Below are 26,270 nucleotides of genomic sequence, written 5' to 3'. Positions count from 1 at the left end.
AATATAAAATTAACTAATGCTGTGTCATATAAAGAGAACATGTATAAGATGTTTTATAGATGGTATATTACACCAGTTAGATTAGCTAAACAAAATAGTAACTGTTCTGATAAATGCTGGAAATGTAAAAATAAGATTGGCTCTTTTTATCACATGTGGTGGCTATGTGATGCTACAAAGGGGTATTGGAGATGGATTTATGAGATAATGGAAAAAATAACAAGAACTAATATCCCGTTTACTCCAGAGATACTGTTCTTGAATATATTTCTGAAAGACTTTGCTATAGCAGATAGGTATTTGATAGTTCATGTGTCGACAGCTGCAAGGATAGTATATGCCAAATATTGGGAAACAATGGAAATACCAACAAAACAAAAGTACGTGAACAAACTATTTGAAACGGCGGAAAATGACAAACTGACACTTGAGATGAGAGCCGGCACAGAACGGACTTTTCAAAAAACTTGGAAGAGATTTTATGATTGGTATAATGTAAACGCAACTGATAGATAAATGTAGTAATTTGAGAACGCAGAAAAGATAAGCTTAGTAAAATAGATAATGAATTTAGAAATTTAATAAGCAGAAGAAGTGATAAAAGTCTCTTGTTATATGTTGTTGGGGGTAGTTGGGTGTTGTCTGTATGTATGTTTGTAGTATATAATGTAAAAAACAATAAAAGTGTATTCTCGGGTACTTAAAAAAAATTGCTTGGAGCTCATAGCTGTGCATTGAGCTCTGGAATCATTTCTACCCACCATCTTGGGCAAGACTGTTCAGGGGGCTTCAGACAACGTAGCCACTGTATTCTGTATAAACAAACAGGTCAGGACCACTTTGGCTCAACTTTGTCACCTAGCTGTCAGTCTTTGGCCGTGGTGCCTTCTCCATGCAGTCTCCTTATCTGCTGTTCTTATTCCCAGGATCCTCAACAGATCTCTTCAGTTGCTCTGCTGCACAGGAAACTGAGTGGTCCCTTCATCCGAAATACCTGAATGTAATTTTTTGAGCCTTCAGCCAGCCGAAGATCGCTGGCTTTGCGATGTCGGACAATGCTCGATGCTCCCTTTACTTTGCTCAGGGTCGTCTATCCCATTAGTTTCTAGGGGATGCTTTTCTACACAGATGGACGGGTTGCCTATTCTACTTCTTCCCTCCGTTTCCAGTCATTCTCAGGGTGCTACACAAAACTGTGATGGACTTCACCACCTGCATTGTGATCACACTCGTCAGGCATGGTTTCCACACCTACTCTGGCTGTCTTGGTGAGTCTTTCTGCACCTTTCCCCAAACTTGGACCTCCTCTCTTGGGATCGAGGTCGGGTTCTACATCACGATCCTGCTTCTTTCGAACTCACAGCTTGGAAGATTCATCAATAACCTTTCCTCCTGCCGTGGCTGAGATACTACTGAATGCTTGGAAACCATCCACTCATTGAACTTACTGTGCAAAGTGGGCCTGTTTTACAACCTATGCCTTTTTAATGTCTTTTGATCCTTCCAAAGCATCGTTGTCTGATATATTTTCATATATTGTCTCCTTGAAGGATTCTGGGCTAACCTACTCTTCCTTGAAAGTTCACCTTGTAGCTATTTTGGCCTACCATTCCCTGATAAAGGGATCCTCTGTTTTTTCCCACCGTCTTACTAAGTCCTTTTTGAAAGTTCTTCTGCACTTGTGCCATCCCTTTCCCTGGTCCTTGCCCAATTGATGGGTCATCTATTCAAACTTTTGGCTTTTTCAGATCTCCGACTGGCTTCCCGGAAGACAGAGTTTCTGCTGGCGATTACCACAGCTCACCGAGTTGGAGAACTAGCTGCCTTTAGGGCTGATGCTCCCTATACAATTTTCCATAGAGATAAAGTTGTTCTACAGCCAGACCCAACTTTCCTTCCCAAGGTTGTCTCCGCCTTTCATCTTTCAAAGTCCTCGATGCTCCCGGTCTTCTTTTAAAACCCTGCTGATGAGCCTCAGAGAGCACTACACTCACTGGATGTGCGCCAGGCTCTCTCCTTTTATCTCCATCACACTCAGCCCTTCTGAAAATCAAAATGACTTTTTATTGCCTATGGCGCACTGCACAAGGGGCATAGTATTTCTTCCCAAAGACTGTCAAAGTGGGTGAAGTTGACCATCATGCTTTGCTATGAACTCGCAAAGCAGCCCTACCTGTGTTACTGCTCACTCCACCAGAGCGGTGTCAACATCAACGGCTTTCCTGGCTGATAACCTATTAGAAGATGTCTGTACAGCTGCCACGTGGTCCCCATCCTTGACCTTTGTGTCCCAGTATGCATTAGATGTTTGGGCTTGATGGGATGCTGCTTTCGTCCAGGCAGTGCTGCAGTCTCTCTCTGCGTGAGTCTTCACCATTCTCAGGTAGGACCTGTATATTGAGACTGCAATTACTTTCTTATCTGTTTTGTTTTTCTTTCAGCTGCCAGCTCCCTCCTCTACCTGGTTCAGCTCTTGTAATCACCCATGTGTGGGACTGCACAGAGACCACGATGAAGATAAACAGGTTGCTTACCTGTAACTGATGATCTTCGAGTGGTCCTCTGTGCAGTACCACAATCCCACCCAGCCCTCCCAACTGCTGGCATCTCTAGATCACTTACCTTAGTTTCATTGAGACTTACCAGTAGTGGTTGAAGGAACTGAGTGGGAGGTGGCTGTTTTCCCCACTCCAGGCATGCGCAGTGTGTGCCTGCTCCGCAGATCGGAAAGAGAGCCCGCCAGAACGATTCTGAGGCAAGCTCTGGAAGTTTCTCCAGTGAGGTTGGGCGCAGGCACTCAACCCATGTGTGGTATTCCACAGAGGACCACTCGAAGATCATCAGTTACAGGTAAGCAACCTGGGTTTTTTATACCCCATTTTTCTTTTCCCTAACGAGTCTCAAAGTGACTTTCAATCATCTTTCCTTTCCTCTCCCCACAACAGGCACCTTGTGAGGTAGGTGAGGCTGAGAGAGTTCTGAGAGAACTGTGACTGGCCCAAGGTCACCCAGCAGGCTTCATGTGGAGGAGTGGGGGATCAGACCCAGTTCTCCAGATTAGAGTCTGCAGCTCTTAACCATGCTGTGAGAGAGCATGTGCTTCTAGGAAGGCATAGGGACACTCATGTCGCTTGTGAGGCCACACTTGGGAGTACCTCCCAGGTCTAGTTCAGAGTGGAGAGGGCATTCTTGGGGAGAGGGAGAAAGAGGCCCTGGGTGATCCAGATTTTCTCTGTCACTCCTTTTTCAGAGAAGATTATCAGAGAAGATGGAGTTGTTTTCACTTGTCATTGGGTAAACCTTTTGGGTGTCGTGTAGCTAAGTGTGCTGAAGGGCACTGATATTTTTAAAATAGTTTTTTTTGTGTGAAATAGTTTTTCCTCTCACTCCGTCTCAGATATCCTCTGCTGAAATTCAGAGATGATGGCTGGTGTAAGGCCACCAGTAGTGGCTGAAATGAGATTTGAACTGGCCTTGTACAGGTCATAGTTGAGGCTGTTAATTGCTGCATGTTGCTGCCCCATGTTTTTAAGACCATCATGCTGTTCTTTTGTGTAGGTCTTTGGCTTGCAAGGTTTTGTCAAAGCCTCTTACCTTTTTTTAATGGATTATAAGAGCTAGAACAATAAATGATAGAGGACGGGGGTATCTGACTGAGGGGAGATTAGGTTTCCCTAATTGGTGTCCAGCCCTGACCTAGGTGGTCCAGGTTAGGCCAGTCTCGTCTGATCTCAGAAGCTAAGCAGGGTCAACCCTGGTTAGTACTTGGATGGGAGACCACTGAGGGAAGTGTAGAGTTGCTGTGCAGGGGCAGGCAATGACAAACCATCTCTGAATGGCTCTTGCCTTGAAAACCACACGGGGTCGCCATAAGTTAGCTGTGACTTGTGGCACTTTCAGTCACCAATCTGTGTTTGACATTCTGTGTACTACATCATATTGGCTGTCAGCTGCTTTAGGGTTATTGTAGGACACTGCATCCCACAATATATCCAATTGTATCCTAGTCTAAATTATGACTTGCTCACGGAACAGAAAAAAAAGTGAAAGATATGGTAGGCTCCCCATCCTGTGCTGTTTAAATGCTGTTGATAATTTGGCCTGATCATTTCAGTCACAAGACCAACGTCTTGTCTAAAATGGTGATTCCCAAATGTTGGTTCAGGTTTTTTTAGCTGGTGGGGTTGACTTTATTTATTTCATTTCTAGTCCGCCTTTCTTCTTGAGACTCGAGGCAGATTATAGAAGTAAAAACTAATATAATACAATTAACAATGCAATAAAGCTAAATTACAAAATTGGAGAACAATGTGATAAATGGCATAGTACATGCAGTAAAAACTAATATAATACAATTAACAAAGCAGTAAAGCTAAATTACAAAATTAGAGAACAATGTAATAAATGACATAGGACATTCAATAAACATTTTTTTAATAAACTGTACAAAATATTTTATAGGCATTAAAACAACAACCCAGTTCCCTTTATAAAAATGCCCTCCTGAATCTCTTTAGCTTCGAGAAACGACGGCTGAGGGGTGACGTGATTGAGGTTTATAATATTATGCATGGGATAGAGCAGGTTGAGAAAGAAGTATTTTTCTCCCTTTCTCACAATGCAAGAACTTTTGGGCACTCCATGAAATTGCTGAGCAGTCGGGTTAGAATAGATAAAAGGAAGTACTTCTTCACCCAAAGAGTGATTAACACATGGAATTCACTGCCACAGGAGGTGGTGGCGGCTACAAGCATGGATGGCTTCAAGATTGAATTAGGTAAGCATATGGAGCAGAAGTCCAGCGGTGGCTATTAGCCACAAGGTATAGATAGGAAATCTCAGGCTGGGGCAAGTGATGCTCTGTATTCTTGGTGCTGGGGGGGGCAACAGTGGGAGGGCTTCTAATGTCCTGGCCCCACTGCTAGACCTCCTGATGGCACCTGGTATTTTTGGCCACTGTGTGACAGAGTGTTGGACTGGATGGGCCATTGGCCCAATCCAATATTGGCTTTTCTTATGTTTTTATGTTAAAACTACAACCCAGTTCCCTTTATAAAATTGCCCTCCTGAATTTATGCAGCACAGGGAGAATTAATGGGGTATGTAAGTTTCTCTTCTCTTAATAAGAAGCTAGAACTGCTGCTGTACAGTATAAAGCTGAGAGCACAGAAGATAGTTTAAAAGCTTTAGTGTTCTGAGGGTGTGTAGAGAAGTTTATTTTTGCTTTTCTTTTTCTCCAGTCTGGTATCATGTTCATTCAGCTGTGCTTCCAGCTAAATAACTCCCCCTAGTAAATGAATTTCCAGAATGAATCTCTGTGTCTCATCAGTAGGATGGTCCAGGGTCCCCACAATCAGTGGGTGCCACGTTCTGTTCCTTCTTAAGCTCCTTGACCTGTGTAAAGAATTCTACATGGGAAAATGACAAAATAGAGCAGGACAGTGGCTTTCTTTGCTTGTTTCAAAAAGATTCAAAATCAATATACCTAATTCTCAACATGGCCAGATCTATGGATACTTGAATGCAGTGACTGGAGCCATGAACAGACAAGACAGATCATTCTACAAACCTGCAAAAGCCCTAGGTTTGCAGAAAAGTCAGAATTTAAAAATGAATCTGGGTTAACACCCCCCCCCAATAATAGAAGCGGTGCCTGCAACTTTAAAAAGCAAATACCCTCTCAGTGGCCACTGTGAAAATGGTTAGGAAACAGTAACAGTATTGCCAGCCTTCAAGCCTTGATTTCTGTCATTAAAAGGCCAAGCGAGAGAGGGTAAGGCCCTTTCAAGGACTGTTTTGGCCTTGGAGGGAGGGCTCATTGGGGCTAGGCCAGGCTGCAACCACTAGGCAACTTAACACCATGCAACTTGTGTGACTCTTGCAGACCTGTCTACTTGCAACTGTTCAACAGCAGTCACCCCATGAAAGCTGTGTTGTTGTGTAGTGGTTAGAGTTTCAGACTATGAACTGGGACACCCAGGTTTGATTTCCTACCCTGTCATGGATGCTCCAGTTGCACATTATTAACCTAACCTACCTCTCAAGGGTGTTGTGCAGATAAAATGGAGGAAGGATCAGTGATGTAAGCTGTTTTGGTCCCCATTATGGAGAAAATTGGGGTAGAAGTGAAGTAAATAAAACTAAATATAGCGGAAGATGGGAGGCAGATAAAAGGATGGTTTGTGGGTGGGAAGGAATGAGAGAAGCAGGGAGAGGTGAGGAAAGGGAATTGCCAGGAGGAAGGAAATAGTGTGAGGAGGAAGCTGCAAAATCGATGCATCCAATTCTCAACATGGCCACGTCTATGGATACTATGTTAGTCTTTGCAGGCTCCCCAGCTCTGCTGCTGGGCTGGCAGATGCTGGTGGGGGAATAAAGGAGAAAATGCTGAACACAGGGGTGGGAAAATGTAGGTAGGCTGGCAGGTGGGAAGGAGAGAAGGAAACAAGGCGGAGAAGATAATGGGGGCTGTCTGCGAAGGGAATGAGGAAATAATAGGGAAGGGGGAAATGAGATGTCCCCCCTCCAAGTCTTAGCTAGTCTCCCACTAGTCTCCCACTTGTTATCTCATATTTGCCATCCAATGCTTAAATGTAAACTGCCTGGGCTAATTTTGTAATGTCTGAATATATTCCCTTCTGGATAAACATGGTTCTTCAATTTGTCTGGCTTCCGTCCAACAGCCAATGCTGCAGTTCTAGGCTCAGTTCCTTGTTTTTTGCAAATAGTTGTATGTGAATAACTGTGACTGGCAGGGGCATAGTTGGCTGCAGGTTGGTTTCACTCCCCCCCCCCCCCCCCCCCCCCTTTGGAAGCTTGCAAGAAAAGAATGCTTTTCTGCATCAAAGTCACATCTGACTTATCCTGCCCTCCCACCTTTTTCCATGTAGCTTGCCAGTTGCCTTATTTGGAATAACAAATCCCAGCATTGCTGTGGCAAAGCTTTTAATCGTGTGGGTTGGTGTGATTTAGTTGCCAGCTTTATTTTGTAAAGTTGGCCCCATAACAATGGGTGCTGCTGTTACCTGAAGCTTTTTGGGTTTAGTTTAATCCACTGGATGCTTAGGAGAAGCCTTGATTTCTATGTAACATTGACTTATTAGCAATCTGTCAGGTATGTGTGTCTTGTCCTTGCAAATACAGTCATGTGTGAGTAGGCGCTTTTGGCAGCTCACTGCAATTCTTTTCCCCTCTGTGAACATGGATTTATTTGGCAAGGGGGTGTACATATGCAGGGCCTTTGGCAACTCACCTCAGAAAACCTATTCAGTTTGTGCTTGCCTGATGTTCTCGAACAAGCCACCTGGAGTTGCTGATGTCGGGCAGGCAGAAGAAGCTTTTCCAGGCTCTAATCGGCATGATCTTCTTATGTACCAGCCTCTAGTCCCTAAGGCAATTTCATCTTTGTCATACCACAGAGAGGGGCTGTCTGACAGAACTGCCTCGCTACCTAACATTTAAAATAGTAACATGTGCTGGACTCTCAGGCAACTGTATGGTTCCTTGCACGCCCTTAGTAAGAACTGAAGGTAGGACATTGTTAGGCAGATATCTAAGGGACACATACCGTTTACTGCAGGGTCTTAAGTCGATTTATTTGGTTGAAGAAAATCTCTTATGGATGCTGAAACTGAGGCAGGCAGCAGCTTCTGCTGTGGCAAATTAGCACAGTAGGATGTGTCTGGCATTGCAGATGTTTCTTTTAATCTTTACTCTTTGAGTGCGCTATTCTGGTTTTACGCTATTTTACCATTTGTACAGCAGTTACCATCCTGGAGATTTCCATAGTCTCTGTTTGTCTTGTGGGTGCTTTGTGTACTGCTTCAGGGCATAAGTAAGCCATCTAGAAGCACCTCCCACAAACACTGTATAGTTGTGTCCATCCATTTCCACGATATCAAGTCACATTGTAATATTCTAGCTCTTCTGTAAGGTTATGCATAAAGTAACAGGCAGGAACCTGTTCTCTAGGGAGATCCCCTTGGCCTCTGACATCAATTTGTGAAAGGCATGAAAGGCGGCAGCCAGCAAGGACGATAAGTTGGTGAAAGAGACTTTGGTGTGCTCCGGTGACCTGATTAAAGTACTCTGAAGGCTTGCCTGCGCAAGACAGGGTAGTTTTTTCTGTTTGCTTGAAAGCAGCTTTCAATGCAGGAGACACTTTCAGAGCGATTTCATACGTTCCTGACCCTTTTAAATAGTGCAAATGAGGATTTTGACTCCCTCAAAACTGTGATGAACACTTCTCCGGCCCTCTCTCTAAGGGCCAAACTAGACATGAACCAGGAGGTCTGTGCATAGTTCCCAGCAGTGCCGGATTTATGTATAGGCTAAGTAGGCTGAAGCCTAGGGCCTCTAAATCTAGGGTGCCTCCACAGCCCTGCCCCCCCCCCCCAGCAGGCAGTCTCCCCTCTCCCAAAATTGCAAACCCAAGACTTCATGCGAGGGCAGGGCAACTCGGGCCCAGCAACTATGAGACTCAGGGCCAGCCAGTGGGGTCCAATTTGAAACTCTAGGGCCCAACTGGAAAAATTTTTGTGGGGCCCCAGTTCACGGCCAAAGTCTGCAGAATCTTAGAGATATAAGTAAAATCCATCTAGATTGCCCTAGTGCGGCCCCTTTGGAGCGACCCGCGGGGCCCAATTTGGCCAAATTGCTCCAATTGCCTTGAGGCCAGCCCTGATGAGAGGGGTTGGACTGACAAGCCCTGCCCCTTCTAGGTCCCTGGTGTCACTATTCAGAGTACAGACTCCAGAGCCAGCAGCCCAGAGTCAACAACCAGCTGCACAGCCTTCCCCAGCTCAAGGGTCAGGTCAGTAGTGGTACGTGCTGCACTTTATTTAGTGGGAGAGTGCAGGTGGGGGGCCAGCTGGGGCAAATAGACCAGGCAAGCAAGCTCTCCCAAGTCCCTTCCATTCCTTCTCTCCTCCTTGGCTTGAACAGAGCAAGCACATATGACTGGCACTGGCCTCACCCCTCCCAGGCAGGGAAGTCCATCTTTCACACTTCACAGAGCCCTGTTGGTGCCTGCAGCATGCACTTGCAACCCCTTTCTCAGAACTTCTTGGATATGAAAAGAAATATTGATGGTATCAATTGTCATGCCAATAAATCCAAACAATACTGCTTCATACATTAATAGTAGATTAATTGTTCTAAAGCCATTGCAGAATCTAATCAAAGTTTTACATATTTATTTTATATAACATTTTTTGGCAGTTGGCTCTTTTAAATGGCTAGTATTGATTGTTGGATGGGAGCCTGGTGTTTGCTGCTGCTGGAATTATTAGATGAGAAATTATAGTTTATTATTAACCTATGTTTTTGCATCATTTTCAAGCCTCCTAATTGTCTTGGAGAAAATTATTTTGACTCCTTTTGGCAATTTTGGGAGTTTATACACTTTTGAAAATGTTTAGATTGGAAAATGATATTGTGCTGTAGGGTTGGCTTGTTGGATGTGACAGAATAGACTTCATCTTGTGTTTGCTTTAGTTTAGGTTGCTTAGTTTAGTTAAAATGGCCACCCACCCTGGGAAGTAGGACAAAACTCCAGGGTAGGCCTACAAATCCCAGATGCCTCTATGGCCAAAAAGTGTGGGAAAGCCAGGGGGTGGAATTAGAAGATATAAATGCTCCAGCCAGCCTGGGAGGGGGGAGTCATCCTGCAACCCTCAGAGAGGCTAGGAGGCTCTTGCTGCAGATTGCCCACAGGCAGAGAGAGGCCTTGGGGATCAGGGAAGGCAGCAGTGGGAAGGGATCCTCGGAGGGATCCAGAACTACCTGTAGAAGGCAGGAGGCCAGGCTGCAGGTTGGTAACTGAACCTCATCCCGAGGGAAAATAAGTATAGGGATCAGTTCAAGGACAGAGGAACTGTGTTTTGTCTTACTTTATTTGTGCCCGGTGGTGTTTTCCTTTCTGTGTTTGATTTAAAATGCCTTTTTGTGTGTAAAATCCTGTTACTTGTAAATAGTCGATAAAATCTTTGTTCTTTGTTTAAAACCCCAGTCTGGTACTCTGACCACGGAGTCTCCCCTGCTTTGCCCACTACCAGTGCCTTAAGAAGCTGTGTGGCATGACTTCCCCCCCACACCTTGTTTCACACAGTTTGAATTGGGCTCTGTGCCTGCTCTTTAAAATGGGGGGGGGGGGGAGAGCTTCTATTTGTGGAACTCCCAGAATCACATCCTGTTTAGCCCATAATTGTTTGCTTTTTCTGATCTTCATTTCCCCTCCAAGTTTGTGTTCCTAGAAATACCAATGTGGCTCATACTCTTGATTTTTCTTCCCTTTCACAAGTTCAGTGTTCACACAAAGAGTATTGGAATAATTAGGCTCTTTTCCTTCATCTGCTCAGACCATAGGTTATTTCAGGCAAAAAAACAGTACTGTGGTCAATACAGTGAGTTTCTACCCAGATCAAAGAGCATGCCATTTCCTCAAATGGCAAGTGTAGTACAGAGTTAAGCTGTACTGGAGTATAAATAAATCCATGGTGAAGTGATTGGTTTGAGAGAGACGATCTCCAGGTTTGGATCTCTCTTACTTTCCTCTTGGGACTTGTTTACTCAGATCCACTTTGTTGCTCCCACATATTCACGTGCTTTCTTGTGACTCTGTACATGAGTGCATAGAAGTGTAAGGCTGGGATCCAAGAAAACATTACCCTCAAAAGAGGCATTTTGTATTAGGTTTTCTGTCTTCATTAGACAACTGTGGTGTTGGGTACAGTGGCATAATAGATTGAATGGACCCAAGGTATGCCATGCCAAGGATCATAGATGTGGCTTAAATGTCTTGCTGGAGCAGCAGCAAATGAAATTGAGATCCTTTTATCACTTGTAATGGCACAATGGTAAGTTGAGTAGTAGAATCACAAAGACTGCTTTTGCTTTGCAGCTTATGTCCTGTCATTTCAACCTCTCCTTGTTTAACACATCCAGTTGTCCTAGGAAATGGAAGCAGATATTTCATCAGTTGCTCAGTGTGAAGCAGAATCCGTATAGTTAGCACGTATGTTATAGTGGAGCTTTCTTTTTAACCTCTCGTAGATGTGATTACCTGCTTCTTTGTACTTGGGTAGAATGGTAATGTCAGCCTGGAAACTGGCAACAAGCATTATCGCTGTCCACTCTTACTCCGTTGTATGCATTTGTTACACGTTATTATTCTGCTGTCCTCATAAAATAGTATACCTGTGGAGGAGGATGTATTGTCTTAGTAAACCTAGCTCTCCCGATCTTGGCATGCATTCTCAATTCATTCTCAGTGTCTTTGTTTCTCCACTCTTCCCAATGTCAGGCTTCTACCAGGACTCCCACATCAAACACATTTGACCTCCAGATGAAATTTGTTTGTGGCCAGTGTTGGAGAAATGGGCAGGTGGTGGAACCAGACAAGGATCTCAAGTACTGTAGTGCCAAAGCACGCCACTGGTAGGCACCCTTACCTATTTTACCATCTGTTACGTAGTACTCGGTATTAAAATAACTGTTGGGAGTTCAGTTTTAGTGGATTGTACCAGTATGGGTTACTGTTGGTGGAGGCGGTGCCAGGCATATTAGGAGGACCCTGGGTGAAAAGATGAGAGTGAGGGAATCCACAAATGACAGGCAGAGGCTGTGCCAGTCTCCTTCTAATGCAGTGTTCCACAAGCTACGGTTACTGGGGCACAGGTTTTCTTTTTTCTCCCCTGGATTAAGATTGCAGCCCTGTTTACATTCCAAAAGATATATATAAATGTGTAATATGTATAAATCCCCCACCCAAGCAGCTTCCAGAGCAATGAAAAGACATCTCAGCTAATGTTGTCGCCCCAGATCCTGCCCTCTCCTTTGCCCACTTGGCCTGCTGTGCTTTCTGAGCAATGATTATGCCTTGGGGATTCCCCCACGCTTGCCACTGGCATACAGGCTTCATTAGGGAATCCTGGAACGTCCTCCCCCCCTCCCTCCCTCCCTCCCTCTCTCCCTCTGTTTTCAGTAGGAAGTCACTGTTCATATATCGGCAGGGATCAGAGCAGCACATGACCTCTTTGCTCTGAGGACCACAGATGGAAGGGGTGCATCCATCCTAAATCTTACTTTTCCAAGGCACTCTTCAGTCCCTTTCATGGCAAGCTGATATAATATGCATACTGTTGGGGGATTATTGTCGTAATGCATATGGACCTGGCTGCTTTTGAAGATGCAGGGCTAGACAGATAGTTGGTCTGCCTGAATAAGACTTTTTTCTTATGTCCTTCTGCAACTTTGTATAGCTTACACTGATGGTAGAAGTGTTTTTCCCATGCAGAACTCTTGAGTTCCTGACTCAAAACTCTTGTTAGTAGTTGTGAAAGCCGGACTCTGCTAAAATTAATTAACTGACTATACGTGCTCCTTTGTAATTGACAGACTCTTTTCATCATGTCTTCCCCATCCATTCTTTATGATATGTTTCCTCCCCATCATGCAGTTGGACCAAGGAACGCCGCGTCCTGCTAGTGATGTCCAAAGCAAAGAAGAAGTGGGTGTCTGTCCGACCGCTGCCTTCTATCCGCAATTTCCCACAGCAGTATGATGTAGGTAGTTTGGTTTTGGATTGTGCTGACCTTGCCTTTTATACCTGAGCAGCAAGAAGGCTGTGGTGAAGTAGGTGGTAGTCTGTCAACAGCATAGTGATAACATGGGGAGAGGAGACTAATGTAAGCTGCTTTGGGGAGAAAGGTGGGGTATAAATTAATTAAATAAACTGAGGTTTTAGAGGGAGAAGAGAAACTAGCTGTAAACCAAGATTAGTTAGTTGCACAATATTGAGATGACTTGTTGCATACTGAAATTGCTGGTGCAGATTGGTCTTTGATTAATGCCTCAGTTGTGTGAAAAACTTGCTGGCTGTAAATATGGGAATCAGCTGTAGCATTTCACCTGAATCAGTCTCTCATGTAATTTGGGCAGGAGGTAGAGAGAAGCTTGTGATACTCCAAAGTTTATTTACCTCCAAAAGAGATGCAGCAGGCCTGCAAATCTGAGGGGCTGTGACTCAGTGGAAGACCACCTGCTTTGCATGCAGAAGCTCCCTAGTTCAATCCTCAGCACCTCCAGTTAAAAGGACCAGGCAACTGGTGATGTGAAAGACCTCCGCCTGAGACCCTGGAGAGCCGCTGCCAGTCTGAGTGACAAGACTGACCTAGAGGGACCAAGAGTCTGATTCAGTATAATGACGCTTCAGGTTTCTGATGCTTCCAGCAATTTTAGAAAAAAATTGAAGGATGTATTTAAAACAGCTTTTCATTCAGAGAAGAAAAAGAACGATACACCCTTTTTAGTTATCTCATTTCCTGAGGGAAGAGGGAGAGGACTTAAGCATGAACAACGAGCCAATGATGTATGTGTGTGAGCACGCGCATCTTCACACACATCTATACACATTCATGCTTCAGGTTTCCTACACTCCCCATGGGTCAAAAGCTTCTTTTGGAGAAGCTTTATTGCAGCATGTTTTGTAAAGAGCAGATTTCATGTACTGCAGTGAAGGCAAATATTGTTTTTCGCCCACTGTTGCTACAAGGAGGTGGAGCGTTTCCCTGCTGTGTCTTTTTGTTGACTATTGAGAGGATGGCCAGTGTTTTGGGAAGCGTTCATTAAATCTGTTTCTAATCTGAATGTCTGCCTGCTTCCTTTGAGCCCAAAGCCAACATCTTCTGTTTGCCTGTGTGAGTGAGTAAGGGTAGGGGGGAGAGGTTGCTTTGGAGAGTCTTCTCCTATTACACATGAATTATTTCAGCTGTAGATGGGCAATTGAGATGCAGCCTCAGGGTGTGGCCTTTAAAAACAAAACCTCTTCAGTTCTTAGATTCCAAGATTTTAGAATGCAAGGAGGGTTGAAGAGGGACTGTGAAAGGGGCAACATTGTGTCTTGACAAGAGAAGTGTCTCTTTAATGCTTCTCTTGCATCCTGTCTATATTAATGCCTGCCTCCCAGATGCTGACCTTTATTGCTAATGAATTATGGGAGTTAATTGAGGGAGTTCTTAAATGTGTTAGGAGTGCCCGTGTTACGAAGTTTGGATCTTGAAGCCTTTTACCAGGTCTGACCTTCTAGGGTTTTTCCTTGAGTGCCATATACAATATTACTTTCTTTCCACTGTCAAAATGATAAGCAGCTTAGGGAACTTTTTTTTTGGACAGCCTGATGTCCTTATGGTCATTCGTAGAAGTGCCTTCTTTAGATGTCCTCTTGTGGGGACTTGGGGCAGCACATGCGTGGAATGCCTTCTTGGTCTTGGGATCTTGAGGGTATGTGCCAGTCCACCATGGGAACGGGCTTGAAGCTGCAATGAAGCTGGAGGCCCCATCTCTCCTCTAGTAGTAAACTGGGGTCACTGCCGTGTGAGGCTGGATTCAAGCCATCAGCTAAGCCAAAGCTGGCTTTGCAAAATCTAAGCCACTTATAAAATGGAAGGAACTGGACATAGGTTGGTCTCCACTTCCAGCCTGAGAGAAGGGATCTGGCTCAGAATAATTTCTTGCTGAGGCAGAAGGCAGCTAGGTCAACAGGTGGGTCTGGGTCCAGGACCTGCTTTTTCTCTGTTGTGTGAAAAGCAGCAGACTGGAGCCGTGTGAGGCATTCTCAGTTTACTGAGCCAGATCTTGATATAACCAGAGAGACAGAGGAGCAGTGCTCACAGCATTAGACTAGGGTGGGGGACATTCAGGTCCCCACTCATCCATGAAGGTCTCTGTCTCTGCCTCACAGGGTTGTTGTGGAAATAAAATGAAAGAACCATGTATGCTTGACCTTGGGAAATGGATGGGTTAAAATGTGAATGAGCTATGCATGCTGGAATTCTCTGCAATTCCTGAGAGGGAGAAGAAAGCCTTGGGCATTTTAGCAGCATGTGCAAGGGCTTGGAGATAGAAAACTGAAGGACCAGATCAGTCTGTTTCCCCTTGGAACGGGAAATGTGCTCAGAAATTAGGAAAAGGGAAAGATCCTGTTTAGCTGTCTGGTTTAGTGCTGCAGTGTTAAACTGGAGATAAAGGAGAAAATGGGTTGAGAAACACAGGCAGCAATTTATGTAGAGTTCTGTATAATAGCTGCTGTTTTGGACTACGCCATTCCCACTGGTCCTGCTAGTGCCTGCACAACCCTCTGGCACAGTTCTTCCTGTGTAGCTTGCATGGATCCGATGTGCCTGATGTCCAAAAAGCCTTTACCTGGAAATGCCACAGCCACTAATCTCAAGAAGCTTGAGAATTTGCTAGAAAGTACAGGAACAGCAGAAATTACAGGAATAATTTCACAGCAGTCTGCGTAGAAACCTTCTTATCTACTGCAGTGGCAGCTAAATAACCTTTGTGAGCCTCCAGTGCATTGTTATTCAGTTTGATTTTGAGATTTAATTCTTGTCATATGGCTCCAAAGAACCCTTGAGATGGCTTACAACAAACCTCAAGATGGCTTACAACAAAAACCACATTTAACACCTTAACAAAAATAAAATTAAAATATTTCAAACATTAGACACAGCATGTCAGCGCTGAATGACATTACTAGATCTCAGCTTCGATTCCTACTTGTTTCTTCAAATTAAAAATAGAGATGCCTTGTTGAGCTTCTTGGGGAGAGAATTCCATGAGGAGGGGGCCACTGTTGAAAAGGCCCTGCACTTTATCTCATAGTGTGGTTACTGATTTTAGTGTAGGACTAGGATTTGGGAGATCCAGGTTTGAATCCCCACTCTGCTGTGGAAGCTTGCTGGGGGGACCTTGGGCCAGTCACACACATTAGCCTAACCTACTTCACAGGGTTGTTGTGACAGTAAAATGGAGGAGAGGAGAACCATGAAGTAAGTAAGTATAACAGTGGATAAACAATGTGTTTGGAGCAGTGTCTCATCTGAGAGCACATGGAAGAATTCCTATAGGAGGTGTTTGGAGGTAGAAGAGAGGAAGAGGCAGAACACAAATATATTCTGAAAATATTCTGGGGAAGGCCACTGTTCGGTCTCTTAAAGAGTCTCAAAGCTCCTCAAGGGCACCATCATCCGTCAGACTGAAGGGATAAATCTGGAAGCTGCAGCTGCTGAAGTGCCACTGTATGCAATTTTCTGTTTGCTCCTAATTAAAAGCATGAATTAATTTGGTTGATATGGCCTTTCCCCCCCTCATTCCTCACTAGTGCAGAGGGGCGGGGCGGGGGGTGTTGAAGTTTGTGATGTGCTTTCTGTCTCTTTACAGCTATGTATCCATGCCCAAAATGGCAGGAAGTGCCAGTATGTTGGAAACTGCTCCTTTGCTCACAGTCCTGAGGAGAGAGACATGTGGACCTTCATGAAAGAAAATAAAAGTGAGTGAGAGGAGCAGGGGAAACTGGAGGAGGCCCCTTGGAGACATAACGGTAGCCCCCTGCATACCACAGGTTGCAAACTGAGAGTCAGTTTCCAAAGTCTGTGCTGAAGATCCTGCTCCCCTTCAAAAGCCTCCTTCACATGTGGACCACTGCATGCCAGGGATATATCCCTCTTCAGTCAGAAAGAAAAACTGTGAGTCGAATGAGGATTCCAAAGGAACCTGGTCTGCATTAGTTATGGTTTGTGTCAGTGCCTGCGTAATGTGAGAGCATGGTTAATTCTGGGAAGGGGGTGGTGGAAATCACTCAGGGGACAGGGAGTCAGTGGAAGTGTAATGTTTATGAGGCTGGCTTCAAATTTACAACTGGGGGTTTGTAGGAAATTAGCTGTGATGTGGAGCTAGCATGGGCTGTGACACTGTGGCCCAAATCTTATGCAGACATGCATCTGTCTGCTTTTCTGCCAGTGAAACACCACCTTGCTCCCTGTGCTGTGCCCAGGCTTCACTTGCATCTCGCACCTGGCTTCCATGTGATCTGATCCAGCTGTTCCAGTCCAAGGCATCAAACACAGACCTCCTGTTATATCATCCTGATAATCCATGCTGAGCATCACATGACCATGTGCATGACTGAAACACTGTTGGGCAGTTCTTTAAAATTCAGCTTCTCTTGAATTGCCAGCCTGGTTTAGAAAGGCAGACATCCATTTTACCCATTGCCAAAAGTAAGGAGGTTGGGCAGGCAAAGTGTGATCGGTGGCATCAGAGATGGGGACCTGAAAGGAACAGAGTGATGGCCTCTTCTAACTCGTCTATCTGGCTTTTCTTCATGGTTGGGTGAAAATGCCTATTTTTGTCATTCAGAACTCTTGAGTTATCCTCTGGCCATTTGAATCCTAGTGTACTTGATGGGAAATTGACCGCAAGACTAGCAAAAGCTGCATACAGCCATGCATACCTCTGGTGGTGAGCCTTCTGTGGATCTGCACTGAACTCCTGTTGGCCAGATGTGCAAACTACAAAGCAGAGTTGAGCTTGGGAACAACTTTTGTTCCCATTTCCAACCTAATGCTTATTGGCAGTCACGAAACCATTATCCTCCCCCTTCCTTACTTCTCAGAGCATTGTTTCAGGTTTTTTTTTTTTAATTTAAGTTGACTTTTTAAAAACAAACATTTGACTGAGTGAACGTGCTGGGCACTCGAAACAGATGTTTTTAAAAGCCTGTCTGAAACAAAAACCTGATAGGGATGGAGGAGAAATACCTTCTCCTGTTAGGCAAACCTGCACATAGTCCAGGACTGCTAAACACTTTTTTCAACGGGGAGCAGAGTTTCTGCAAAGCTTTCTCCTTTAGAGGGGTAGTGGTTTTAGAGTGATGGGAAGGACACTCTCTGATTAATCAAACTTGTTATTTCTTGCAGTTTTGGATATGCAGCAGACCTATGACATGTGGCTGAAAAAACACAACCCTGGGAAACCGGATGAGGGGACACCGCTAACATCAAGGGAAGGAGAGAAGCAAATTCAGATGCCCACTGACTATGCTGACATGGTACCATCTCTCTCTCTCCTGATTCTTCTTCCTCTTTCCTGTTTTCTCATCCCTGGCCTTTCAGGAAAACCTATAACACTCTCTTTGGAGTGAGATGGGGGTTTCACTTCTTATATTTGGCTGAGAAGTCCTAAATGGCTGATTTCCCAGCACATATGCACACATGTCTTAGCTATCTTTCATATTATTTACCCCACCCTTCCTCTAATCTAAGGCATGCAGGGCATCTTATATAGTTCTCCCATCCCTGTGAGACTGAGGGGGTAATAACTGACCAGAGGTCACCAGTGAAGTTCATGACTAAGCAAAGATTTGAACCTGGATCTCTCCCGCCTAATCCCAGACCCACTGCACTAAGCTGGCTCACATTATGAATTATGTTATTTCTTATGCAGAAGTGGTTTCTCTGTAGCAAGAAACACAAATGTATGAAGCAGTCCTAAGGATATGTTATGAGGCTAGGCCAGTTCTGTTGTTCAGGGTGCATGGAGCCTTCCTTGCTTTCAGATGACGCTTTCCCCTCCAAGGTGATGTTTTCTTCAGTTACCTTCTGAGAGGCTCACGTGGAGGGAGGTCGTCCCACATTCATTTCAGCTCTTGTTCTACAGGAGTTGAGCTGAGCTGTGTGGGGCAATGTTTGAGAGTCAAGTTGCTGTTGGAAACCATGTTGGGCCTTTCCAACAGGCCATATGTGACTCTGATTATAAAGTAAGAACATAGATCCTGATTATGTTGCTCTGTGAGGGAATGGGAAAGTATGCTGTCTTGAAGAGCTGGATGCAGATGGACTCCAAGCAAGTGTACGTGTCCTTTTTCCCGTTCAGCCTTATCCCTTTAGGCTCTTGTCCTTCCCAAAGAGCCAAACTCACTGTCAGTCATTTTGGAAAATGGGGCCGTAAAAGAGGTTGGTTATAAACGCGAGTCGAAACAAATAGGACATTACAGTAAATTTTTATGTAAGCATTAGGAGGGAAAAGCTTTTCTAATTTATCTTTAAGAGAAGTTGGGACAGTGGAGCCAGGTGAAGTAACAGAAATGGCCACATGTTGTTCTCTGACTGCCAGATGGGTTACCACTGCTGGCTCTGTGGGAAGAACAGCAACAGCAAGAAGCAATGGCAGCAGCACATCCAGTCAGAAAAGCATAAGGAGAAAGTCTTCACATCTGACAGTGACTCCAGCTGCTGGAACTACCGCTTCCCCATGGGCGAGTTCCGGCTTTGTGAAAGGTACAGCAGCACGCAAAGCTCTCCCTTTCTCGTGGTGGTTACGGATGAGAAAGGAGTACTTGAGATGTGGTCAAGCTAGGTAGCTCCAGATTTAATGGGATGTTTGGAGTAGGAGGAAAGTTTAAAGCCCTAAAACAGTTATTGGTGGTAATCACTAAGACAGAGTTCTTGATTCCAGTGCCCTTGTGTTCAACCTTTCACGTCACTAAAATAATAAAAGTGAAAGTACAAACCAAAAGCAGAATCTCTTTAGGTGACCTTAAGGTGTTTCCTAGAAAAGGGGTTTTACGGATGTTAGATGTGCTGAATTAAGGCACTAGGCAGTTCATGCGTGGTGATCCCACCCCCAGTGCTGATTTCTAGTAGGTTTGGTATGTTTGGCACCAGCAGCAACCCATGTGCTGCTTAGTCTGTCCTTTTAGGAGGTGTTTTTCCTCTCACTACTGGAGGCAGTGTCCAGAAGCATCCTTAGATGGGAAGTACGAGGGGAACCCCAGCCATCCGTGAAAATGTCTTTTGTTTCTGTAATTCTCTTGGAAGAACAAAGTGCTTTTGAAAGGCATTACTCTTCAGGGAGATCTGTTATGGAAGGACAGAAGTCTTTTATCACTTGTATCCACCTTAAGATACTCAGAGGTCATTTCGGGGGGATCGCGGGGGATCGCAGTTCCCCCGGGTGAGGTACGGGGGGCGGGGCACATGACGAAGCCCCGCCCCCTGCTTCCGGCCGCCCCGCTTCCGGCCCTCATTCAGCCAGGAGGAGGCAGGAGAAGAGGGAGGGTAAGTTGCTTCCTCCCTGCCTCTCCCCACCCCTGCCTGCCTGGGGCCAGGGAGGGCCTTCGCGGGGCTTCCTAGCACTCCCGCCGGCCTTGCAGGTCCACCGCCGGGCCCCTCATGGGGCTCGGCAGTGGAGCTGCAAAGCCGGCGGCGGCAGCCAGGACGGGGTGTGTGGCCTTATGACACACTTCTGGAGATGTCAGGGGGTGTGGCCTTATGACACACTTCCGGTGCTGTCAGGGGGTGTGGCATATGCTAATGAGTTATGCTAATGAGTTCCCCTAGCTCTTTTTCTACGAAACGACCCCTGAAGATACTACAGTGCATTCGTTAAGGTCTAGCACTTCTGCATGTCTCAAAATCTTCAGGTAGTATTACTGAAATTAAAAAATGGAGGATCCCATGATGGTCTATTAGGAAAAGAAAGCCAAACAGCAACAGTTATTTGCAGGTACTAACGTTTTCCAAGGAAGGGTAGGTAGCCGCTGCCCCTTTGCTGCTGCCTGAGATCTTTTTGCATCAGGATCAGTATAAGCCTCCTCTAGTCCATTCGAAGACTATGAAAGACTTGTAGACTGCCAGTGTGATCCTGAGCAGAGTTGCTCCCTTCCATGAACTAACCATTGACTTCACTGGACTTAGAAAGGTATAATTCTCCTGCTTAGAATTGCACTGTTAGAGGCTTTTCCATTTTGCCCAACAACATCTCTTTCTCTCCCTTCCACCGCTTGCTTGTTTGAACATCAAGCATAAAGAAGAGTTCTGATAAATTGTATTTTGTGTCATTTTAAACTTTAATTAAAAATTGGGATTGGTTATTTTCAGGTTGTTAGTTTAGAATCAGTTGCATCATTGGCTGCATATTGCTGTTCCATGTCTGAAGCTATTATGTACTGATAAACGGCCTGGGTTGTTGTACTAAAAAGAAATCTGTTTTTCCCCTTGCCCTGGCATCTAGTGAAAAATCCCTAAGCATTCTGAGTTTATAGTTCTCTGTCTCCAAATGCAGCAGAATTGAACAGATAGCAGAAAGAGATTGTTTAATCTGTAGTCCTTTTAAGCCATGTGTTGTCCTCCTGGCAGATTCCAGAAGACAAAATCCTGCCCTGAAGGGGAGAAATGTCGCTTTGCTCATGGCCAGGATGAGTTGACAGAGTGGCTGGACCGGAGGGAAGTAATGAAGCAGAAGCTGGCCAAAGCCCGCAAGGATATGCTGCTGTGCCCCAGAGATGACGACTTTGGCAAATACAACTTTCTGTTGCGGGATAGCATATAACCACTGGGGGAGGAAGAACAGGCAGATTTACAGAGCTGAGGAGGGAGGGAGCAGGGCAGTGACAGAGAGGCTAACAACTGTTCCACAAGAACCTTACTTCTGTTGTAAAATAATCAAGACAATTTCGTGGGTTCCATGGAATTATAAATTGATTCATCTATAGCCAGTGAGCATCATGCTCTTAGAATGTTGTTGTTTTCTACATTTTTCCTTTTAATTCCCCCCCCCCATCTGCCACCACTAGTCTCTTTATTTTTCCCCTCCTTAAAAATATTGTTTGCAGTGATGTATATGAGAGGAAGAGGGTGGGGGAGAGATTTTTCATTCTGAATCTCTCCATCCTGAATCCTTACTATGGACTGCCTAGTTTTGTTGGGATATTGCAGTGTCATGGAAACAAGCATAGAAGAACCACTGGACAATTGAAGAGGAAGTGGGATTTTATTTGGGGGAGGGGTGTCCCTCATCTTCACAGGCACCCAATCGCTGTGTAAATAGTTTCTGAAAAGAAAAAAACAGTTAAAATACCAATGAGGTCTTATAAATCAGTGTGGTTTTCAAACTTTGAAAATGACTCTGGTAGTCCGTAGATTACAGTGAGAGAAATTCTCCTTCTCTTCCAGCATCAATGTTGTCCATTCCCTATCAAGTGAGGGAGGATACTGGATTCCTATCCTGGCCTTTGTGTAGCTAGTGTGTTGTATTTGGCAGAGGCAGTGGTTGAGTTTTTTTCCAAATTACATACTGTATATTATGCAAAAAGTAAATCAATAATGGTTTGTTGAATTAAAGCAGGTTATTGTTTGGTTTAAGCATAGCTTGGGAGATCTCTCCCTATGACACAAACACAAAGAAGAAGCCACTTAAAATCAAGATGCTCTTACCATTATGCTAGGGTGCACAAACTTGGCTTAAGAAAAGTGAATGATAGGGGCTTGGAGCCTTGGGGGGGGGGCTGTTCAGTCATTATGAAAGGTCTGTGCCTTCCACCTTCAATGATGCCCTCTGTGCGTAAAAGTATGCACTTGATTACTTGGACACAATTTGTGTGCCCAAGCCCAAACATGTTGATAGTGGAAATGGGCAGAAATCATTTAAAGGGATTTAAAATTACCATGCAGAAGTTTAGGCTAGAAGATTTGCCCCTGAGAAAACAGCATTTGATTAAATCCAGTGCTAAGGGTAACAAGGCCTGGAACTTTATTTTGTCACATAATAACCCAGCACCAGATTATGAGAAATGTAACCTCATTTGAAATCAAAAGTAGAACTGAACAAGGAGTAGAACCAAACCAACAAATAACAGAAAAACAATGTTTCCTGAAAAGAAAACTAACTTAAAAGTTAGTATAATTTAATAGAAATTTCAAGGAAGGGAAGAAAAATGACTTAACTGTGATGTTTGCAAAACTAACAATCTAATACCTAAAAATAGCCACTAACAAGAACATCAACTTTCTGTCCCCTTTCTCAGACTGGAAGATAATAAGACCTTTTATGTATCAGTGGTATTTAATATGACTCTGAAGTGAACATTCAGAAGCCATAATGAAAAGCATCCCTACAAAGAAGGAAGTCCCCATGAACTCAATGGGACTTCCAGTTGTTCAAGATTCGGCTGTAAAGTCTGAAAAAATCAAAGTGATAGGAACCTTTGGTGGAGTGATCATTCTGTGAGGGATGGTAGGAAGCAAAACTTTGTCGTTCTAGCATCATGGCACTTCTTTGAGTGGTGACAACGTGTAGTGTGGGTAAGGGAGTAGATGATCCAAAAGAAGCGCATTCTGAATGAAGATGCATTAGCAAGCTAAAAGGCTCAGTGTTTCTGTTAAGCATCATGACTAGCTGAGCTAGTGTGATCCTCCTCGAGTTCTAGGAAGGGATGCATTTATGTATAGTGTAAATGCTTCATCCACAGAACAGCTAAGATAAAATTTATGTTCTGCAAGCCGAAGTATGACACTGTAGGATTTAAGTGGTGAGATTTCATTCAAAGATCTTTCAGGGATCTGCAGTATTGGTTAGATACTATTCATTTTTCGTATCTCTCCAACTGAGATGTATTGATATTTTAGTTATTTGTATCCCCCTTCCACTGATGAGTTGATATGAAAGTATAAAATGGGCTACCACCACTCCTTCATATGGAGAGACCCAAATAATTGTGGAGAAGATAGGAAATAGAATGAGTAGGGGAGGGGGGAAGTCAGTGGGTCAGGACTTTCTGAAAGCTCCCTTTTGTATTTCATCCCGTCTGCTTTTCACTGATGATCAGATGCCCTGTCGCTGTCCTGCTTGTGTCGGGAAATGCCTGACCCTTGCACCGTAACTTTTGTAGATCATAAAATCAGTCTGAGGTTCCATGTATAAACATGGCTACCTTGGTTTATTTCTGTGATATTAAAAATTGTGTTCCTCTGCTTCTTCACAATCTTCTAAGGAGAGGAAAGGGGTGTTTTTTGTTTTTTTACTATGTCGCGGAATATACCCTGAATATTGCCATTCAGTGGAATCCACACATACACTTCATTTGGGAGCTGCGTTGATGTAAGCAGGCACCATATATCCATCCTGTTGAGTTGATTGTTTTGGAATTTGAAACGAGACCTTTTAGATCATGTTAGGTGCTTTCCATTGTCCTTGCTTTGATAAAAAGGGAGTGTGTACTTGTCTCCTGTCTTACTATTTTAATAATGTTAATTAATACGACATTAGAGTAAGCAAAGCCACAGGAATCCAACTGCAGTGAAATGAGCCAAATTATCCCCTTCCCTATACACCAGACGTTTCAAGTAGTTGCCTGTTGCCTGCTTTAACCATTATGCCTTCAACCTGTTGGTCTTACTTCGGAAAGTATCAACAAGAGTGACTGACATTAGCTTTTGGGGTTGAGCTGTTTGGAAAAACATATATAAGAAATGGATGTTTAAATTCTTAAACTATCTGTATCTAGATATGTAACTGTATATGCTCTGCCATTACTTTATGATATGTGAATTTATTTTAGATTATGGGGTGGGCAGTGTTTCCTTTCCTCTTTAATTCAAAACTGCTTTGTGACCCGTCTTACCCTGGTCAATACGATTTGATGCAGGGAGAAATGGATGTGGTTTAATGGAGGCAGGGCAGTGGGTGGGGAGCACGTATTCTGGGGCATTGCAATGAGAATCAACTTTTGGGGTTTTTTTCCTGGTATGATAACCTGATATGTGGTGTTGCAGTATCTTGTCACCAGACTTGTTTTAGTGTGTATATATGTAACTCTTCCATAAAGCATATATACACAGGTATTAAATATATCACTCTATATAATATTATATATGTATGTGGTATTGAAGGCATCTTTTGTTGAGGGTTAAGGAAAAGGACTCTAGCTGGGGAACACAGCATCTCTCATTGATATAAAGCTGATGTTGGGAAGGGAAGAATATTTCTACTAGGGTTTTTTTTGATCATTGAGGAGGTGATCATTATTCTGATCAGAATGAACTTACTCTTCATAAAGGCCTGTCAACCTGAATCCGTAGGTGAAGTCTAATTAATAAGGAGTTTGTTAGAAGAGAGTCTTTTATTTAATTTATTGCGGGGGAAAGAGGCATTGCTAAGGTCAGGAAGCTCCATTTTGTCTTCCTGATTTCTCTCCCCCCACCCAAGTCTGCATGGGATAGATAAGCTTATTTCATTTTGCCACTCCATCTTGCTGCATCCATGGTACTATCACTTCTGCAGTAATTGCTGAGAAAACCCCAGTACTGCGGAGCAACTGAATGAAACCAATAACAGAAAGGTTTTCAGGAAGCACACACATCTGAGAATAATAACAAAATTGGGTCACTGTTCTGTTTTTTAATACTGCAGCTATGTTCCAAAAAAAACACCAGTCTTGGCAATGTCCCTTTCTTTACCTGAAAGAAAGTTATTAATTCAATCATCATATAAGATGCTGGAAAGAAGCAAGCCAGACTCCTTTCCCAGGCCTTTAGAGTCCAGGAAAGGATATATGCAAATGAGATGCTGGTTAGCCAGGCCATCCTTAAGAAATTTGGCGACTGAAGCATACAGAAGAAAGCCAGCAACGAGGGATGCTTTATTTCTAAGCTGGACTTGTAATAAGTTGGAGAGTCCTTCAAAAATGTCTTTGTATTAATATATTTTAAGAATACCACGCTTTACTATTACAAAGAATTTAATAGTACCTTCACAAGGTCTAGAATCCAAGGTAATAATGTAGATGTTCTAACAACTTTCTTGTTCTTAATAAGACAGATTTGCTTCTTTTAGCCTTTGTAATAGAAAATAAAAGTGTGCACTTTAAACCCTCTCCATGTGGTTTGTGTGTCTGTATTCTCTACAGTAAGAACTCTAAGATGGCTCTTGTGTCTTTCATACAAACAATTTTGATAGATCCAGATGACTGCTATGAAGTGTAAGCAAAGGGGACTAAACTGGCTCAAGAGTGGATAGAACTTCCAATTAAACATTTTGCTACTCCAGGTCTCAGCCACACAATAGCTGTGGTGTTGCTGTTCTTGCAGCTTGTACATACATTCATTCATTGCTCCTGATCAAATGGCTTTTGATTGTTTCTACTTCCATGCACTAAAATTATTTTGGTTTTGTCATTGCTTTGAAAACCAGGTCTTGCCACTGTGCGGAAGCATTAAATGTACAGACGTATCTAGTAACTAATATGAGGATCATGCTTGGGGAAAATGAAGCTGGAAGTCCAAAGGTGTGATGGATTTACTTCAGATAGTGTCTGATGTGTGCATTGGGAGTGGGGAAGAAAGTGACAATGGAAAGCCTGCTGGAACTGCATCTGATTACATGGTATAAATTGTATGCAGTCATGTATACGGTGTGTAAGGGAGAGAAAGGAGATGCTGTTCATTCATATGTGCTGTGGACGTCACTTGCATGTAAATACCTCCTGTTGTAAGGGGTACTGGCCATGCAGTGTAAGTAGCCTGCAGTATGTTTTTGTTTTCTGTTCTTATTATAGAATGTAAGCATATGATCCATAAACCAACAGTGCCTGAGGCCACCATGTTCAGAGTTTATTCATATGACTCAGTTGTCAGGCCATCACTGTAGTG

General features: G+C 43.8%; 1 protein-coding gene across 2 annotated transcripts in view; it reads left to right on the top strand.

Moving 5' to 3' along the window:
- ZC3H7B (zinc finger CCCH-type containing 7B) overlaps window positions 1-25,486 on the top strand; it is a 58,665-nt gene extending 33,179 nt beyond the window's left edge. For both annotated transcript variants that reach the window (XM_015419228.1, XM_015419227.1), the window contains exons 18-23: window positions 11,303-11,436; window positions 12,458-12,563; window positions 16,225-16,333; window positions 17,763-17,893; window positions 18,958-19,121; window positions 20,982-25,486. In XM_015419228.1, the coding sequence (XP_015274714.1) occupies window positions 11,303-11,436; window positions 12,458-12,563; window positions 16,225-16,333; window positions 17,763-17,893; window positions 18,958-19,121; window positions 20,982-21,174 (837 nt within the window). In that variant the 3' untranslated portion in view covers window positions 21,175-25,486. The remainder of the gene's footprint in view (window positions 1-11,302; window positions 11,437-12,457; window positions 12,564-16,224; window positions 16,334-17,762; window positions 17,894-18,957; window positions 19,122-20,981) is intronic.
- The last annotated feature ends 784 nt before the right edge of the window (window positions 25,487-26,270 follow it).

This window comes from Gekko japonicus, unplaced genomic scaffold, assembly GCF_001447785.1.
Source record: "Gekko japonicus isolate JY-2015 unplaced genomic scaffold, Gekko_japonicus_V1.1 scaffold37, whole genome shotgun sequence".
NCBI classification, from domain to species: Eukaryota; Metazoa; Chordata; class Lepidosauria; order Squamata; family Gekkonidae; genus Gekko; species Gekko japonicus.
Note: the sequence above shows the minus strand (reverse complement) of the source record. Positions and strands in the feature narration are given on the sequence as shown.